The sequence below is a fragment of the Euleptes europaea genome, chromosome 3 (assembly GCF_029931775.1).
Source record: "Euleptes europaea isolate rEulEur1 chromosome 3, rEulEur1.hap1, whole genome shotgun sequence".
Taxonomy (NCBI): Eukaryota; Metazoa; Chordata; class Lepidosauria; order Squamata; family Sphaerodactylidae; genus Euleptes; species Euleptes europaea.
In genome coordinates this window covers 75,681,692-75,703,206 of record NC_079314.1, presented here as the reverse complement: position 1 = coordinate 75,703,206, position 21,515 = coordinate 75,681,692, and the positions used below count along the sequence as shown (strand labels likewise).

The 21,515-nt window shown below is 38.0% G+C and overlaps 1 protein-coding gene across 1 annotated transcript in view; it reads right to left on the bottom strand.

The window, feature by feature from the left end:
- Positions 1-21,515, bottom strand: part of NAV3 (neuron navigator 3) — a 406,649-nt gene that overhangs the window by 172,642 nt on the left and 212,492 nt on the right. The window contains exons 6-7 of the mRNA XM_056847749.1: positions 10,230-10,298; positions 6,554-6,693 (exon numbers count right to left, since the gene is read on the bottom strand). Of these exons, the coding sequence (XP_056703727.1) occupies positions 6,554-6,693; positions 10,230-10,298 (209 nt within the window). The remainder of the gene's footprint in view (positions 1-6,553; positions 6,694-10,229; positions 10,299-21,515) is intronic.

The window sequence follows — 21,515 nt, the reverse complement described above, 5'->3', positions numbered from 1 at the left end:
CCCCCATGCTACCATAAAGGAGCCTTGTGGCACAGAGTGGTAAACTGCAGTACTGCAGTCCAAGCTCTGCTCATGACCTGAGTTCGATCCCAATGGAAGTTGGTTTCAGGTAGCCGGTTCAAGGTTGACTCAGCCTTCCATCCTTCCGAGGTCGGTAAAATGAGTACCCAGCTTGATGGGGGTAAAGGGAAGATGACTGGGTAAGGTACTGGCAAACCACCCCATAAAACACTGTCTGCCTAGTAAACGTCGGGATGTGACATCACCCCATGGGTCAGGAATGACCCGGTGCTTGCACAGGGGACCTTTACCTTTTTACCTTTTATGTTACCATAGGGCTTTTTTAAAAAAATCCATGATAAACATATTGCTATATTGTGAAGATACAACAATATGCGGGATGTGGAGAATGGCTGCTGGAGGGAAATGGCAGTCATGGAGGTCTGGGGCAAGCAAAGTGCCTTGAAAATTATCATGTAGATGCTCTATTGCTGCTGTAAATGCATCTGCATTTCTAGTAGCAATGGTAGGAACACAGAAGATCGTGCTGTGTGGCCATTGCCTAGATCGGCAGCAGCTCACATACAGTGGCTGCATGTGATACAACATCTTTTTATGGCAAAGAAACAGAGTAGGACGGTGATGCCATAGAACCTGAAACAAACCACTCAATGGGGAAGAAACTTAATGAGACATTTTCGAGACCCTTTCAGCCATTACTGAAATAAGCCTGGTGGCTGATCACAAACCTACATTCCTGATAAAATGAGACTGCAAGTGACAGACAGCACAGTGGGGTAGACTTGCCTGTCTTGCTTCACACCTAGGATCCCTCTGGCCATACTTATGCTGCTGTCACCAGCCACCAGAGGAGTCAACTTGAAAAAAGGAATCATTGATTCCTTTATTAAAGGAATCATTCTACTCTGGCTGAGTAGAAGTAAGGTTACTAGTAATGCTTGGGCTTGAAATTTACCCCTGTGATTTCAACAACAGCATGGCGGCCTTATGTTAAGTAGTTGCATTTTCTCTCAGATCTAGCACATATCCTGGCCTTAACACTGTGTGTGGCACCAGGGAACACGCCAGTATGTCTTCAGTATTTTAAAAAAAGATTTTTATTTCATTTCAATAGAAATAGAAATGGAAAACAGAAAATAGAGTAATACATAAAAATAGAAAACAAGATAAACCAATTAATAAAAAAGAAAAAGATTCTGGGTGGTCATACAAATATTTGATAAAATTACAATACTTTTTCTATCCTACTTGTAAACAAATTTATGCCAAGTTTCTAGCCTCTTAATAATAAATCCTCTTAGGTTTTTTGCTTACTCGTTGATTCTCTATATTGTTAATATTTTAACAGTAACACAATAATACTTGCCTTTACAGTTAGCTTAAGTAAACTATAATTTTGTGTGACATCTGAATCAGCCAATGATAGACTGCTACTACTGTAAGTGACAAAGACCAATTACATGAGCAGGCATTCTGGTGTTTTAAACAATAGTTGCACACCAGAATACTGGCAGAAACAAAACTCAGTAATGATGAGGTACATATTATAGATGTTATTGTAGCCACCAGTACCTCTAAAAAAATAAATTGAAATTTCTCCAAGTTCCAAAAGGGATGAGATGAATTAGCCTAGTTACAATGTTTCTTTTTGACACTGATTATATGAGACAGCTTCAAGGTTGAAGCCCTTTACCATAAAAAGAAAATATAGCTGAATTACATGTTGGAGTATGGTTAGTCTTTCCCTTTTCAAGATTAATCACAGCATAAGGGGGTTGGCTTTGATCAGCGAAATCAAATGAAGGCAGAAGATATACCCCTATACCCTGCAGGGCCCGATCTGAATCAGGCCCCACATGGTTACTATTGCCCTTTTAAAAAAATATGGGAAGATCCTTTTATGGATCTTAGCATCATACCTATTCTGGCCCTCAGAGTCTATTATCATAACATGCCACTAGCCCAGGGTTGCCAGGTCTCTTGCTATAGCTGGAGACATCTTAGCAACCTGGTATTTTGCCCATTGGCACCTGAAGAGCTAGCACAAGGAAACAGGGCACATGCTGGAATTGCACTGGCATGAAGACATCCCCTCTGGTGAAAAGTTGGAAGTGACACCATGGGATGCTCTAGGATTTGAAAAAAAGACTACAATTTTACCATAGAGCTTTTACAAATCCTAGAGCAGTCTGTGACAGCACTTCTGATTTTTCCAAGAAGTGATGTCAGCACACCGGCATGATGCCAGCATGCCAGCCACTTCCCTTAACTTCTCTAATTGTGGCCTGGTAACCTTACAGTAACCATCTTTCACTAAATAATCTACTTGTGTGAGTAGTATATTTTACACAAGGATTAATGTTGAGTGAAGTACTTGAAGTACTATCCCCCTTTTACTTCTATGAATTTTAATACTGCAGTTTTTAATTTTCTCAGAAGAGGAGCTGGACAAAACATGCATGAATTTGCAGCAGGATGAAGAGTTTTCTCAGCTCCATTCTTTTAGTGTTCTAGAGTTTTCTACTCTGCTGCATTTTAAACTTTTTTCATTTCAATTTAATCACAAGAATTTCTAAAATTCATTTTAGATAGAATTGAGTTTGTTGCAGCTTTCAGTTTTGTCAGTTCATTTGCATTTACCCCCAGTTTTACTCATGTGTGCACTGATGAAACACTGCACAAAAGCAATCTTGCTATAAACATATGGAAGACACATATCAAAATTCCTTTTCTATGGTGTTCTAATGAGGCACACACATACTTCTCTGCATATAGAGTCATACCAGAACAACAAGGACTGCTTATTTGCACTGTTTTATCAATGTGCCAATAGATAAAATGGACTGAAAATGGCAGCAAATCACACATAGCTAGCATCAAAAATTAAAAAAAAAAAAAAAACTCCTGATCTATCACTTTTACCACAGAGGTTGTTTCTTTTTTTAATTTGGGCCTCCATAATCCCTGCAAATGTCAGAAAAAAGAGAATGTGGAAAGCTTCTATAGTTTATGACTCTAATCTAACGCTGCTCACACAAGTACAGCATTGGCACAAATAATTTTCGCTATAGCCAGTGTATTTGCGGAATTGGGTCTCAATAATAATAAAGGCAGAACTAAACATTATGTCAACAAAAACATGCTCTCAAATGTGCATTTGGCATTTTTTAAGGAATATAGAGACATTACATTTTCCCCAGGGGACATCCCTGGGTTGGGTAGGCAGGTATGTTCTGAAGTCCTGTACTTCCCAGATACATGTAGGCTGGATTAACCATGGGCCTGCAGTAAGCAGAGGGGGGCTTGGATCTTTCCCCAGTACCATTTTCTGACCTTGTTGTCAAAACATAATGTGTAGCTCATCAGTACACATACAACCCTCAATGGAGCAAATAGTGCCCCCAGGCCATTTCCAATGGAGAAAACTGTCATGGGGAAGGTCTAAGCTCCCCTCTGCCTATTGCAGTCCCAAATCTTCCATGTAGTTAGGCACTTACAAGTTCTCCCCTTATACTCACGACTGTAGTTCAAGACTGTAGATTAGTCATGGCATTTAAACGCTGTTTGAAGCTATATTTGCCAAAACAAAGCAAGCTATATGAAAAACACATGCACCTCTCTAAATTAAGCCCATATTTTCAAATGTGCTACTGGCCTGTTTAACATTATCCTGTAAAATTAGAAAAAACAAAGTGTTAATAGTGATTAAGTCCTTGAAAACCACCACTTATGCTCACTTAATTATAGTGTATGATGTCATTACTTCAGTTACATATTTACAGTTAGTTAAAATACATTCTGATGTTTATTAATGTTATTTGATGCATACAATGTCAAAGAATATGAGCAAGCCATGCAAGAAATATACTGTTCTACACTGGAAAAAAACTATTTGGGCCCTCAATAGTTCAGTTTGGAGCTCTTCATACAAACACAGAAGTTAGTTAATTCCAAGCCAGTGATAGATTTTTGTCATAGATCCTGCTTTCTCTTCTGCCAGTTTCGTTATGGACAATCGTTTGCAGATATATATATATATATTGGTGATTTTACCCAATAGGCAGCCAAATCTTATTCTAATGCTGTACAGGATTCTTGGTTGGTTTTTAGATGGTTAGTTGTTCGTGTTTCTTTTTTCTTCTTCCATTGCCTTTGCATTATTTATTGGCCTCTGCTGCTGCAAATAAATTTATAGTTGGATGTTTGGTTTTGCTGCTGTTAATTAGCATTATAGAGGTTTTAACTACATTATCTGTTGCTGATTTTTCAATTATTTACATGAACTTTGATTCATAGCAACTGTATTGGCTATTTTAATATTAGAAACTAGTTTTGGAGATTATTAATCAAGAGTGCAGTACATAAATACATCAAACAGACAATAATAAATAAATAAGCATCTTTACACTCAAATTTTTGCTGTACTCTTGTAAATGTATTCCTATAGTAATGGCTCTTGTAGATATAGCATTGGCCTTTTCTTCATCTTTAATGGAAACTGATGATGGAAGGCTCCTCATCACAAAGATATATATTATAAACAACTATTTCCTTTCAGTCCATTTTTATCCTCCTGATATCTTTATATTTTCTCCTGAAGGCATTGCCAGCATTGGTCAAGGAGATTATCAGACATTTTTCCTAATTTAACAGGGGTGCAATGCCACCTAAACATTAATTTCAGACCATTTCCCCTCATACTAATGTTAGCCGATGTGGCTAAGATATCTTTATAGACCCCCCCCCCCCCCGCGCACTTGCATTAAATCACATTGCCATCTCTACCTATATGTTGGCTCCTTATACTCTAATTCTAGAAAGGGATCCCAGAGTGTTGCTGATAGTCCTCTGGATGCTTCAGAGTACATCATTAGCTTCTCAAAAACATTCAATGGCTGGAAAAATGACAACTCTCTGAGCTAAATTGCAGAGAAAGCTTTGGATCTGCTGATACTGGAATTCCATCAAAGGGTTATTTGTTTCCCATCCTCCCCCTTATTTAATTCCATGTACAAACTCTCCCTCTTTCAAGAAATCTATGATTTGACTGAAACCAGCCCGCTCCCACTGAGGGAAGGATCCTGCAAGGCTAGCTTGCCTGAAGTGTTTATTATGTATAAGGGGCATAAGGGGTGAGGAGTCCATTTCTAGATTTTCGTATTTCCAGATTTTATTTATTCACTATGTCCTAAGCCATATGTAGCTTCAAAAAGACCAGCTTTTTAAGTATGTATTCTTTTTCTTCTCTTTTTCTTTTGATGTAATTGTAATTGTTGTAGTTTTTATTTTTTTATTTTTTCCTGTTGTGTTTATATTTATAAAAAATAAAATCTTTTAAAAAGGGGTAGAAACACACTTCACCAGATTAGCTTATGAAAAATCATACATTGCTTAAAGAAAAGAAACAGGGAAATATATCATTTGAGGAGACTAGCTTGGGCAACAATGGCCTAAGTGCATTAATTTTCCAGAATCTAAACAATCTAGCCTATTTAAGACAAACTTACTCTTGTTTCAGGGAAAAGAAATCCTGGCCATACTTCTTGTGGTCTGGATTTTTGCTTCATTAAAAAAAGTCTAAAGGTATACTCAAAATTATACTTTTCCAGAATGCTGAATACTGACAAATGAACACAGATACATATTCAGAGATAGGTACCTCCACCTTGTGGTAGATTTTATACACACTACTTTTCAAATGTTTTTTTTTTTTTCTATTTTCAGGTACCCTTAGTTAGAAAAGATTATAGACTAAGTATCTGCATATATCTCAAAACAAATGTTCTTATATTTCTGACCAAAGGGTAAAAACAAAATATACATGACTTTTTTAACAAGCAATGTGTATCAGATTTACCACAAGGTGGGGATGCTGGCATTGAATAAACCTCTGTGGTATTAATTAAGTGGAATGAATATGGATTTCTGGATGTTATAAGACATATGGAGTCTCAAATAAAGTCAGATTATTGGTCTAGCTAGCTTTATATTGTCTACTCTGATGGCCAAACTAGTCAAGAATCTAGAACAGATCTCACAAGCATTTTAAATAGGTAAACAGCTGCCCGCTGTGCAGGATTCAAGTACTGATTGGAACTGTGGCGTGGAGAGAGAGATGAATCTTTTCCCCTGCACTATTTCCTTGCCTTTCAATGTTTTTCTATGGACCTGGTTTGATCCACAGGGGAAAGCATACAGGTTGCCTTCCTGTCAATGGCAACAGTTAGATAAGATTGTTTATTTACAGCCCTTACCCAGATAAAACCAGAAACATGGCAACAGTTTTCAGAAGTGTCACAGCCACCTTGACCCAAAACTCCCGATGGATAGGTCCTCACAAAAAGTCTCCAATTCCAAGAAGAGTTCCACAGACATACAAAACATGGAATACCGTTCAAAACTGGGATGAGCCACGCAAGAACGCTCAACATGTTCTTGGCAATATTCCTGCATAACTTTTTTTAGAGCTGGGCACTTCATTATCACTACATGGTTGACTTCTTCACATGATAAGGAAGAAGAAAACACTTACCTTTTTCATTTCCATTTGCATATTGTGGAGGCTTGTTTTTGTCAATGCTATTAAAGCTCTGACTTCTTCGATTTAAATTTGATGCTCCCTGGACTTTGGTACTGCTGCCTGCAGCTGGCACCCTTGAGGGCCCGGGAAGCCTAAAACAGTACAGTCAGAAATGAAATGGTTGTACATTGTCAAATATATCCGATGGGTAGTTTTTCAATACAAATCTACAGAGTTTATCGGCATTTTTCTGGTAAAACAAAACAGAAGTCCAGTAGCAGCCTAAAAGCAAACAGTATTTATTTCAGCATGAGTATGAATAAGCATGAATAAAGATATTAATTAATATAATAATTAGCAAGAACACTTTCAGTCTTTAAGGTGCCACAGGCCTTTTGTTTTGTTTTTGCTACAAAGTCTATTGAACAAAGTCTAACACAGATACCCCTCTGGTTTTATTCAGGTAAGGCAGGGACAATGACCAACAACAAGATTTATGATTAGTTAGACTCAACACGGCTGACAAAGGTCTGTCTTAATATTCACAAAAGGGGAAAGACATTTTACAGGACCAGAGACAAACATATAAGGACCCTTTGCATTTTCCATTCATACTGCAAGAACGATTCAGCCAAACATTTCATTATCTACCATAACCCTTTATTCAAATAGTTCATATATTTCTATGAAATAGTTCATATATTTCTATGAAATGCATTGAATGCATTTGAACAAAAACAACCTAGGTGTACAGTTTTGTGTAAAAAGATATATACTGTAGACACGATTTCTTTAACAAAAGGTGTACTTGACTGGGGAGGTTTATATCTTCTGTTTTTCCAGAGTCTCAGACATTGGTTACAGTTATTACATGATGTGATGAGGAATTCAGTAACCAACACAGTTCCCATGATCATTACTTGAAATGAAGACTCTTGAATGTAAGTGATCCCTCTGTCCTAGAAGAATACAGTTCAGGCTACATATTTCACTTGTTGGTATGTGCTGCCACCATCTGAAAGATCCTAGGTAGCAAAATTAAAATTAATCAAGATGCCATTGCTTGCAATGTGAACAAACCATATACTATATTATACTTGATATTATTGTCTTGTTTTGGTTACTAAATTATATGTCTGCCTTAAATGCTGTTCATACACATGGATTTCCCCAGTGCAATGCACAAAGTTGGAACCATCAATAGACTCTAATTGACTGATCGACTCTGATTTGGACCACAAAATTGAAAACATATCCAGCATCAAGTTAGTTAACATGATCTCAAATATCATTAGCATTGTGAAATGTCAACAGCTGGCACCGGAAAAGGGAGAAACAACAATTCAAAGAAAAAATTGGAATGCTTATTTTTTAAAAAAAATCCTGCTTTGCTTACTGCACTGGATCATCACAGAAGCTGAAATAAATTTCATCTTACTACAGAAAAGTTATGAGCAGATCCATGTTCAGGAATAGCACCCATTTCAAACAAACTACAACAGCCTGACCAACTCCATTTCAGTCAATGGCTCAGCTATGAAGTAGGTGGCTGGAAAATTGCTAAACTTCATCATGACCATAGCCATCTATTCTTCCTCCCGCCTAAAATGCACTAACATACATTTTAAAAATTTAACTGCTTTTAATCATTAACAGGATTTTTTAGATAGTTAAGAAGATAAAAAAGGATGTTGCATTTTGAAATAGTTTTTAAAGCACTGACACAATACATATCTAATACATACATACATTCCAAAAGTCTAAACATTAACCATATCATTTACTTTCTGCATATACCAATATATATCAGTCACCTCCCCTCCCCCTGAATCATTTGAAACAACCAAGGAAATGCAAAGTGTAAAGAAACAGGTAATGGACAAGGGACATATTTCTGGTCAAAGTCTTACATACACTGTTATAAATGTATAGCATCAGACGAAGGACAACTGTTAGCACCCAGACATGATGAACAGTGGATGAGACAAAAGAGTCCATAATAAATGGGATTCAAGACCTAGGACCACAGGTGCACAACAACTGCACTCTGGTATAGCTCATTCCAGGCTATCACCAGCAGCTCAAATTGTGTTAGAAGACTGATTCCGCACATTGGAATATACAATTGTTAGTTCATTGTCAACAATGAACTGCACAGATAATACTATGATCAGTTTTCAAAGATTACCCATAATTACACAGACTGCACACAGAAAGAGGGAGTAGGAGACAAATGCACAGTTTTTAATGTTCAGAAGAGATAAAAGACATGTCTGAAAACAAGATAGGCCAACAATGTAAGAATTTTCTAGGGTTATTGGATTGCCCTTTATGTAAGGGCATTGTTCCAAGTCATTGCAGCTCCACAAAACTATGAATGTCCCTAACACTCAAGATTTTCTATTCCCTTTTAATAAATACATTTATTATTGAGGTGGTGCTGGTTCTTCGAAACCAGTGGTTTCCAGCTGTTTTGAACTATTTTCCCCAATAAGAACATTGATGACAGAGAAGCTGCCCAAAGGAGCTTCTCTGCCATTACTGATCCTACCTGCTTGCTCATATAATACATGCTTGGGTACATTTTCATTTTACAAGGATGACCCAACTGGCCTTCCTAGAATCCAGAAGAAACCAAGAATGCAGGCAAGGATACAAGCACTTATAGTGCAGAAAAATTCCACAAACAACATGAAGGGATTCCACAGCAGTCTAATTAATGCTATAAAACTACTCCAAAGGTACAACATTTGAAAACATTTGTTCTATACAATATGTAAGCCTACAGATGTACTACTCCATAGCAAGAAGAATCTGGTTCTTTTACTCCATTTGTGGATCTCTCATCATGCTACCCCAGGTGAGCAATGGCATACAATTCAGCCACTTGGGCTGTGCCAACCTACTGAAAATGCATGACTTTGAATTTCAGAGGGAACACCTGCTTGGAACAGCAGAACTCCTGGTAATGTCATTATTGGAGAAGATAACCATACCATAGAGAGAAAGAGAGCAATTTGCTGCACTCTGAAGAAGTCATCACAATTGAAGTGACATACAACCAAACTCCTTCCCTTGTTTGTTCACTTAGCTGCTTCCTTTTCCTGTTCACTATATACTAGCTGACAAAATTAACAAACCTCCTTAGGGTCAATGACTGAGCCATGAGGTGCTTTGTTAATTTGTCCCAGACAGAGGTGCTGGAAGAGGAAGTGGTAATAAACAAGGGAGGGTGTGGGTGAGGAAGGCTAAGAGTGACAGTGCCAAATGATATTTGATTTGCTGGTACGCTTGTCCATCTCTCTTCAGCAAAGGTGGCCTCAGTGCAGTTGAATGTACCATGAAACCCCCTTTTAACCTATATCTGTCTGCAGATGATGCACTGAGAAAGAAGCTTTGAGTACTAAAATCCTGTTAGAGCTCTGCCAGCCCATTTGAATCAGTTATTTTACAGGCATTATGCTAAGCTGCAATGTACAAACATGCCTACAGCTAATAAACAGAGCTGTTATTTTTGCAGGCATGGGCAGGGGTTTTTTCCACGGCCAACAGAAAATTCTGCAAAGCTTGCATATAAAATATGATTATAAAGAGCTTAATGTCTACTTTGGTTTCAAAAATAAAATGCCAGTGGGCAGTGACTCCATTAAGATCACTAGCAAGCAATAAATTAGAGATGTTAACTGACCTAGAAGGCTTTTTTTGACTGGTTGCAATTCCACTGTGATTAGACTGAGTTGCATATCTGGCTGTCAGACTGTATGAGAAGAAACAGAGAAATTGAATTAAAGAATTTGTTTTGGACATGCAAAGAAAGCACAAACTTACCACCAAATGATGAATTAATGTAATGCAAATAGAATATGGATAGAAAGCAAATTAATCAAAGAAAGAGTTACATGTAATGTATACAACGTGAGGTTTTTTTTTCAGAGTACAGACTATGCCATAATGCAATGCACTGTAAGCTGTTCCATCAAGTTGAGGAAGAAATGCTTAAAATACCAAAATGGTGAACTGTCAACATTATAATTGTGCCAATGTACCTTCAAAACAATTTCAGGCATGAACTCCTGCTCTGAGTTTCATGTGATACATAGACTTTTAGTCAAATGTTAACTTTCAACATTCATTGAGGACATAACCTGTAGTACTGTTAAAGGGAAAGCTATTCTTCTTCCTTGCTCTGCATTACACTGAGTTCAGATTATCCTATAATGGACCACAAGCTTACTCAAGAACTTTAATAGGGTCTTTGATTTACAGTTATGTCCTGTCCAAAAGTGCATTTTTAGGATTCTCCATAGCACTTGAGAACTGCTTTTGCTAGACATTTCTGTGCTAAGGGAATAATCAGAATGACAGATCTTTAATGTGACATTATATACCAGAAGGATCCAATTATTTGTGGTCATGGGACAAATTTGCCTTCTTCTTATTGGCTAGGGGGGTATATTTTGGACAAGGTGGCACTTTTGTCCTAAGCACAAGCTATAGCAGCAACATGCAAAGCAAATTAAAAAGAACAGGGCAGGTGCTGACACTGGTAAGGAACATGGCTTTCTAATTCTAGCAGGTGATCGTTGTGGCAAAAGATATAGCATGACTAGGCCTGATCTACACAAGCAACTCATCAGTTGGAAAGCTGGTTCCTGGACCAATCCACTTCAGAATACATGTGGGAAATCACAGGATAGAGATGCATGAAGAACTCCTAGAAAACTGGGTTCCTTTCCTTCTCCTTTATATTCTGAGTAAGGGATGGGGGTAGAAAAGGAATGCATAGCTGAGTTACATCAAGCTGTCCTGGTGCCCAATGCTAGTTGTTGTAATGAAACAAAGAATGCTGCTTCAGGCAAGGGATTTGTAACTGGGGATGCATTTGGTATCTGGTTAATCTCTGGGACAGAGAAATCAACCGTTATGGCTGAAGTACTATCTAGGATACAAAAAAGAAAGAAAGAAAGAAAGAAAGAAAGAAAGAAAGAAAGAAAGAAAGAAAGAAAGAAAGAAAGAAAGAAAGAAAGAAAGAAAGAAAGAAAGAAAGAAAGAAAGAAAGAAAGAAAGAAAGAAAGAAATGAAAAAGCCTGTCCTAAGATGAATGCTGTGGTGTAAATCCAGTCATTTTTGTGTCATATTTTACGGAAACAACTGCTGACATTTCATTTCTGTGTGAAAGGTTGGCATTGCTGAAATTAAGACTCACAGAGGCAGCTGACTGCTACCGAAGAGTCTTTGGGATTACTATTGGGGGGAGGGCTATTCTAAACAATGGACTTCTTGCAGCCAAGCAATGCTAGGCCTCATAGCTTTGCAGTGGTAAGAGAAAAATACAGGCCTGCAGTAAATACTAAAGCTGATACTGAAGACTATGATTGATTACTGAAGGATCAATTAGTACACTGAGTAATGAAGCATTTCATTGGACTAAAAACAGAGTAGAAATCTGACAATCTGGACTAAAAACAGAGTAGAAATCTGACAATCTGGAAAGCCATAAAAGCAAATTCTTTATTTCATAATCTATTACAGTCTTTCACTCATATGGCAATCAGCACTGGGAAATCTCAAAACCGCTCATAATACTCAGTAACTAAGAAATATTTTCTACTTTAATTTCTAATACTTTTAACGAGACCTGATCCTTACAGTTCCTTTGCATACATTTATGGAAGAATTATCTATTCAGTCCCATGCATACAAGCAATAGAATGATTGGGCTGTAAACAAACAAGCAAAAAACAAACAAAAAAACAGCCCTGTAACTAGGTATGGCTTTGTTACAGAAAAATAATATGGAATAAGAAAAAAATACAGAAAGTAAAAAGAACATATGCTGCATCCTTAAGGGATATGCCAAGACTCAGTTGGTAGCTCACAGAGAGCCATCCTCGCAATTACCATCAACCAAAAGAGCCACATTTACTTCTATACCTGTCATGAAGCCTCTACCTCAGGGAGGCTCACAGCTTTCCTGTTTCTCTCGCAGCAGCTGTTTCAAGGTGGAATCCACCTGCCAACCACAAGCTCCACCAGGCAAAGGTCTGGTGCAGGTGTAGGGTTGCCAACTCTGGGTTGGGAAATTCCTGGAGATTTGGGGTGGAGCCTGAGGTTAGTGGAGTTTGGGGAGGGAAAGGACCTTGGTGAGGTATAATTCCATATAGTCCACCTTCCAAAGCAGCCTTGACGTGCCTGTCAAGGTCAAAATCTGCACCCAAGGAGATGGCTAAGGGAAGGTACCGGTGCAAGGCCATTCTTCTCCTTCAGGCTACCCCTAATGGGAAGACTGGGCAATTCCAGATACAAATACCCTACCCTAAAGTCCTAAGGCAGTCAGGGTGCTTTGTATACTTGCCAGAAAGCAAAGTTTCTCCCATTTGCACCGGTCACTGTAAAATAGATTCCCCTTTGTGCCTTCCTTCTCCCACTTTGGGCACAACACCACTGTGGAATACTAAGTAGGTCTACTCAGAATCCTATTCAGGTTTATTCCATGCAGTTCCTACCCAGGATAGTGTTCTTAGGATGGTAGTGTGAGTAAAGACCTACAAAACTAGAAGGAATTCTGATCCCATTCTTAAGAGCTTCCATTTAGCATTAAAACCAGTGATTTTACCCTTTGTTCATTTTTAACTTATTATTAATTCTTTAACTATTTCAGAATGCTTATTCTTGCAATTTATGAAACATTCTTTACAACATTGGGGACTTATTTCCTGTTTAACTTATTATCTGAATACAGTAATGTAATTCCAGTGTCCTGCATAATTAAAAAACAACAACAAGTAACAGGACCAATTTAAGCATGTTTAGAAGGCCAATGTGAAGATCATCAAAACAAATGCAAGTCTTTCTCTTAGCATCATTGGTGTTTAGGAAATAGACTTAATTTTCTCCTCTTGTTAGTCAAGTAGACAATGCCCTCTCATACATTTTAGATAAAAGATTAAGTTGACTTATTCACTACAACCACATATGATCATAGATGACATTTCCTTGCTCTGTGGTGGCTAGATAGTAGGGATCATTGTAATGGTTTATGTATGATAATTTCAAAGAAAACAGGAGTATGGGTTTCATACACCAGCGGTGCCCAATGGAGCTCATGAGATGCCCAATTAAACTACAGAGAACAAAGTGTGATGAACTGTAACACAGAAAGGAATGGAAAGAAAATGGGCTCAGTAGGATATAATACTATCAGCATATTTTTTTGTCTGGAGTGAACTGAAAACTCCGGCATGAAACAAATAGGAGAACCCTTCTAGAGACTAAGGGTTTTTCCGCATTCTCATGTTCCTTGCGTCTAACTTCCTGTGTTAAATGGAAGTTTTTAATGCTCTGTTTAAAGCTGTGCAATGTCAAATTGACCACTAGAAGGACCAAAACATACGCAGAAATGACCCCCCCACCCCCGTAAGAATCTTCAGGGAAATATGCTTTCTTCAAAACTGTGTGATGTTGAATTGAATACTAGAGGGACCAAACCTTGTGCGCAATTGGACTCCCCCCCCCAAAGAAACAGGAAGTTAGACGTGAGGAACATGAGAATGCTGAAAAGTCCTATATTCTAATCAAAAACCTAGAGGATGCTTCTTATAATTGCATAAGGTAAACTGGAAACACTATAGTCCAGTAATGTAGAAATCCAAGTATGACTCAATGTAATTTTGATTTTGATTTTCTTTTTTTCCCTTTCTTTCTTTTTTTCTTTTTTTGAAAAAATAACATATCATTCAGGAAAATCTCTTTACTGTGTTATTGTGCACTCTCTGTGAACCATGGCTTTTATTTTATTTTATTTGCAGCATCCTAAATGTATCTGTCAAGCAGATGTCAGTCTCATACAGTGGTATACTTGACATTTCAATCTGGGTTAGAGAAACTAAAGAATGTTCCACTATGTTTTATGGGCTTCACCATTTAGGTGACAGAAAAAGTGTTTAGTCATTTCCTGCAGATGGGGCAATTTTACATCTATTGTACTTTAGATGAGTAGTTCAAGTATCAACTGCTCAGATTTCTTGTGGTTTGTATGAAAGGTCAAGAGAAAGCCTTGAACACTTGACATTAGATTCCAAATGTTGCTTTTGTGGTTCATGACACACTGCAGGCTATTGCTCTTGCAATTCTTATTATGTGCATTTATACCCAACATCAGAAAAGTACAACTTCATAAACAAATATCTACAAATAGAGATAATTTTTAAAAGGAGACAACAAATATTACATTTTATGAGATAGAGGTGTTATACATCCATATAATCATACAATGTTTTGCTAGACTAACAAGAAACCATAACCATCACCCATTATAGACAGCTGAGAAACAACAGATTCCTGTATGTGAAAAAAATCATTATCATAGAGTGAATATGGCAGAGTATTAGAAACACAGGTAAGATTTTCCCCTCAAATGTTACTCCGATTGACAGGTTAGCAAATAGGAGTATAGAAGCAAGCAAAGGTGACAGCAAAACTGTAGCTCAAGGGGCTATGTGACCTTCTGTAAGTCTTAGGAAGAAGGATTTGTATGTCCTGCTATTTCAAAGATACTTTCCTATCATTTCAGACAAAATCATTAACCGGCTAGATATCAGAGGGTATGAGAGCCCACCAAATGTAGCTCTACTTTATATTTAAAAAATGTAATTCAGATATGAACAGACATGCTTTACAATGAGCTTACTCCTACCTCTATTAACAACATCTGAATGTAGTTGAACATGTACCAAATGTTCTGCAGCATAACACTAGTTCTTAATGTCTGATGCACACCAATGTAAGGAAACTTAGCAGTCAATAAAGAGTGAAGCATATATTAGAAAAGGATTAGCAGGGAAAATATACAGAATGATGATAAGAGATAAAGAATTTATGATTAGAATAATACAGGCAAAATGGGCAAAAGAAACCACAATATCAACACAAATGGTGAATAAAATGATGAAGGGTATTAAAATGTTGAAGATGGATAGATATAAAGAGTTGGAAAGGAAAATAATGCTGAAGTGGTACAGAACACCGGCCCAAATAGCACATATGATCAAAGGAATGAGACCGAATTGTTGGCATTGTAATGCAAAAGAGGGGTGGTTCTCACATTTGTGGTGGGAGTGCCCAAGGGTAATAAAATTTTGGAACAAAATACTTAGTAAAATTAGAGAATTATTTAAGATTAGACTTCAAGCAACTGTAGACCTGATGTTTATGGGCATAATGGGTTGTGAGAAGTTAGAAAAGAGTGAACAAGAGATGTTTAAAGCGATGATATTAGCGGTTATAGCTTTTGGATGGAAAGATAAAACAAAGTGGACTATGGACAGGTGGAATAATTATGTGTTCGAATACGTGCAAACAGATGTACTGGGATACTTAAAACAACAGACGATGGGAGAAACAGAAGAAATGGAACTGAAGACTAAGTGGAACCCATACATTAATTGGGTGAAAAGAGGAGAAGCCAACGAAGAGACTTTAGTAAAACTAAAAAGGCTATGCTCATGGCTGAAAATATGAAAATATGATATTATGGACTGGTCCGTGGGGGGAGGGAAAGGGGGAAATTTGTATTGGAAGAAGGAAAGTGTAAATTGTAATTATAAAGGTATGGAGATGTAAAATGACCTCCAATGCAATAAAAAATATATTTTTTTAAAAAGGAAACTTAGCAGTCAAGGAAGATAAGATTACTCATTTATTTCATTATTTGCAGCTCATCTTTTGATTTTATGAAATTTCTATGGGGCTAAGAGCATCCCATTAAAATAAACACCAATTAAAATCTAAGCAAAATCAAGCAACCACAGAATAAAAGCTGAGGAGCCAGGAGGAGGAAAATAAGCTAACAACAATAAAAAACCGAAGAATATTTAGCCAAGAAATTTGTCCTGAAAAGCCCCACCTTTCGCTTGAGCACTTACATGAGTAGAAAATAAGTGAGCCAAACTGGAAACTTATAGACGAGGAACATAAAAATAATAATAAACACATGCAGAAAACAAAAGGTAGAAATAGCAGTTTTCACAACAAATACAGAAAAGACCATCAGGATCGATACAAATTTTAAACTATGTATTTATTTAGCAGCAGCAGCATCATAACTATCATCACTACTACTGTTATTATTCTGCCGTTCTCCATAGATCTCAAGATAGTAGGAAGGAGCTTGGATCCCACCTAGAATTTCCACAGGTATGTGTGTGGGGGGGTGTCAATCACCAATTCCCACCATGGCAACCCAAACTTCCCTCACAATGCTGTTCCTCCTGGGCACTGGGGGGGGGAGAATCTCCAAGAATACCTTGGAGGGCATCAGAAGTTTCCTGTGGGATGGGAGAACTGGTGAAAATTGCCTCCCCCTGGTGCCCATGCAAATGCTAGGTGACATTCAAGCTAGGGCGTTTCCCTTTGTCTCCTCACAGCCTTTTTAGCTAGGTTATAATCTATCAACAGATCTAACTAGGCACTCCTTCCATATTCAAGGAAATCATACCTTTAACTATCAAATTCTTCAAACAAAAAGGGGAAAAATATATCACCATATTGATCTGACCCAACCATATTCTTTTGATTTCCTTGAGTTGGCCTTGACTGTAACCTTGAAGGATTTTAAGCAGCAGTATATGCTGAAGTGGAAGCCTTTGTGGTACAATTGCTCAAAGCAAAAAAAAAAAAAAAAAGCCTGGATCTACATTGTGCTGCTTTACTGATCTTTGAGCACTATATGTTCAAGTCAGCAATAGAAGATGTAAAAAGAATGGAGTAAAGTGAGGGAATGAGTGTTTATGAGGCCGTTATCTGATTGCTTTCTGCAGCAATTCTGAAAGCTGAAGACACAAGCAACCTTTAAAATAAAAAAAAATGCATGTTGCTTGGCCGGTAAGAGTTCTTGCAGCAAGAACTTCAAAGGAAGAGTCCACTCTTGGCAATACAGCTCAATAACCTCTGTGACTCCAGTGCATCATTCTTGCCCTACCAGAAGAGATGGTCACTTGGGTAATCCATGAAAATCCAAATGCATGGTGAGATCGTTGCCAACTTCTGTTTATATCTGTTTCATGACCACTACAGGTATTGATCACTTTCAACATTTAACATGACAGAGTAATTGCTAGTCCAGTGGGGTTCACCATTCCATTGGCTACTTCTGAGAAAGCGGCAAAATATAATATTTTTTCGGGTATCAATTGTAGTTAAACAATAGCTAGTAGCACATAGTGACCTTTAACAAATTAACCAAACCCAGCTGCCTCTTAAGCAGAAACCACCATTCCTGTATGTGATAACACTAGTTTGTCTGCCATTTGGAATTCTGCTGACAGCTCCCTGAAATAAATTACTAACTAAACCATGAATGAGAGAGAACTTTAGTCTACATGTGTTTTCTCTTAGTATCTGGGTGGTTGAAAGATCTTCACTATAGCAAACTTAGATGTGTGCTGTGATGTGAAGTCAGCTAAAAAAACCTGGAATATAGTCTACTTCTTGTTGCCATACATTGTTGCCATAGATCAGCATTGTGACCTTTCTTGTAAAACAAGCAAAAATGAAACCATGTCTAACTTGTAATTGTACTGTAGGGAAAAATAATGCCAAAATCCCTTCATTCACAAAGGTTTATTGTTCCCCAAAATGAACTCTTTTAGAAACATTTCATTGATAGTTTTGAATTTTCTGCTTTAACCATGAATTTCTGTTTCAAAGATCAACAATCATTTATTAAATAAAGCTATTATTCCTAAATATTGATTCATTCAACCTGAACTTAAAATATAGGTCCTTTTCCAGAACTCTGCTTGTTTTAAAAGGGCATACATCTGACCACGCAGAGTCCTCCAACAGAATGGCATTTTCATTTCTGTAAAAGAGTACGACCATTTCTGTTGATTCCTCTCTTCCACTGTAGGTTCCACTTTGCCCCTTATGCTGCTTCTGGGTAGGCTAACCCCAAGGGACAAAGTTTCAGGGGACTTAGTAGGCTCAAGCAATAAAGGGAAAGTATGCAGCTGGCTGGATAAATGCCACTGGCCAGTCAGCAAACTAAAAAAAAAATCATTTCATTGAAGGTAATCCACTTCTAAACCTGGCATTGAGACATAACTGATTTGCAGTGCAATCCTAGGCAGGTCTATTCAGAAACCTACTCAGATCTATTCAATGGGGCTTATTCTCAGTAAAGTGTTCTTAGAATTGCACTCTTAATAATTTAGAAGTATCTGGATGAACAAGAAATGGCTGCTTCACCCAGGGTAGGCAGTAATGAATCATTCTTGGAAGTGGGGTAGAATGGATGGAGTATGAGAGACTAAGAAAAGATTTGGAATAATATTTCATTTCAAGTATTCTAGTCGAATTTGGATTCTAGTACACTTTGTCAGTTTTAGTGATCTATCATTTGTGATATGTCCTTATTTCCATATTTCCATATTAATTTGTGTGATTACTTTTCTGTTAAGAACATAAGAAAGGCCCTGCTGGATCAGACCAAGGCCCATCAAGTCCAGCAGTCTGTTCACACAGTGGCCAACTAGGTGCCTCTAGGAAGCCACAAACAAGACGACTGCAGCAGCACCATCCTGCCTGTGTTCCACCGCACCCAAAATAATAGGCATGCTCCTCTGATATTAGAGAGAATAGGTATGAAGCATGACTAGTATCCATTCTAAATAATAGCCATGAATACCCCTTTCCTCCATGAATATGTCCACTCCCCTCTTAAAGCCCTCCAAGCGGGGAGCCATCACCACATCCTGGGGCAGGGAGTTCCACAATTTAACTATGCGTTGTGTGAAAAAATACTTCCTTTTATCTGTTTTGAATCTCTCACCCTCCAGCTTTAGCAGATGACCCCGTGTTCTAGTATTATGGAGGACGGAGAAAAACATCTCCCTGTCCACTCTCTCCAAACCATGCATAATTTTATAGACCTCTATCATGTCTCCCCTTAGCCACCTTCTTTCCAAGCTAAACAGCCCTAAGCGTCTTAACCGCTCCCCATGGGACAGTTGCTCTAGTCCCCTAATAATTTTGGCTAATAATCAAACCTGAGTTTGATCCCAATGGAAGTTGGTTTCAGGTAGCCGGCTCAAGGTTGACTCAGCCTTCCATCCTTCTGAGGATGATAAAATGAGTACCCAGCTTGCTGGGGGTAAAGGGAAGATGACTGGGGAAGGCCCTGGCAAACCACCCCGTAAACAAAGTCTGCCTAGTAAACGTCAGGATGTGACATCACCCCTTGGGTCAGGAATGACCTGGTGCTTGCACAGGGGACCTTTACCTTTTTATTGTATGCCTATCCATCAAGGCATCAAAGGTTTATACCCATTCACGGAGTTTGTAGCAAACCTGGGGGACTACCTGGGAATCAACTAGAAAATAATATTGATTAAGCACACTATAAAGAATGTACATGTTTGCCCCCAATATTAAATTCATTTTATATTGAATGGGATTGTGTTGTTAAAACACACATTATATGTATTATAGCTACTGAAATTATGTTTACATTAAACATATTATGGGAAAGGAAAACTTTTCAGAATATGAAATATGAAATCTGTAACTCTAGGCATTCCATATTTTGCCAGTTTGAAGTATGCTAAAATATCTTATCTCTCAGACATTGTTGTTCAAATACTATGCTATTGTATTTTACATAAATAAATAATACTAAGTTAATATTGCCATTCAGATAGGTGTGTGCTTTTCTATTACATATTCATATTTTAATACATTTTGAAATGAAGGATATAGCCATGCGAAAACACCTCAGAGAACTCTTGCATAGGATTTTCAAGTTCATCGGAAAACGACACAATGCCATTGCTAACAATTCTACTGTGGATTGAATTTCAATAGCTAACACTCAACACAAAAAGGAACCACTGAGAAAACCTCTTTATTTAACTCCCCACCCTTCAAAAGTGCTAAAATAAAGCTAAGGGTATAATTTATATACACACCCCACATGCAATTAAAACATATGGCACAGTGTATTGCTTTGTTACAGCCATGCATTAGGCTCAAACAATACTTTTACAAGACATATCCTTTGTTTAGGATTATAGAAGTCTGATCCTCTGAATGCTGTGTTACTTCTAGTCTCATTCAGGTAAATGGAATTGTGACGGAGTGATTTAGATAAATAATGTTTAGTTTGCATTTGCCCTTCATTGTAGTTAGTTTGAGCAGTGCTAAGTAGCTTTGCTTTTGAATATGCAGTTTACTTCCACCCATACTGAATTTGTTTGCTATTTATGCAACTATCTGAAAAGTATTTTTTTCCTTTATAGTTTCCAATAATACCTTGCATGGCAATTGGTAAGAATTGCCTGAGTTTTTGCCAGGAACGCACCAATTTGTACTCTGTTGTTCTCTGATGGTGCCTCTGGTAGAACCTCTGATGACCAGACCTTCTTGGTTGAAGCACAGGTGGAAATAATTAACAATAACTACACACCTTCCCTAATCTGACCTAGTTATGCTTCAAAGTTTTGCTTAAGTCTTTGCATAATAATCAGCTAGGCATCATGGACCACCCTGGTTCAGAATGGGAAGATGTCCTCATCAGAGGAGGAGGACAACCCGTCCTCAAGCCTTGGCAGACCCTCCTTGTGAGTCTGGTGTCTGAGGGCTTCCCCAAAGGGACCAGAGTTAATACCTCTGCCACCCTATGAGCAAGAAAGGCCTTCAAGCCAGGAGGTTCCAGTATGGACCCACCCATTTCCAGACCCACCACAGTCTCCTGAAGACCCCAAGGAGCAGTGAAGGTGAGCAAGGTCTTAGGCTTGGACCAGGTGCAAGAGTGTGCACTTGGCAGCCTGAGGGAATGCCAAGAGAAACCAGTAGGTCTTTGCAGGATCTGTCCCTAACTACTCCTCTGGAGTAAAAAAGCTGACTCAGCTTGTGTAGAGGACAGAGAACCAGTCTCACCTGCAGAGAAAAGCCCTATATAAGGCTGCAATGAAGTTAG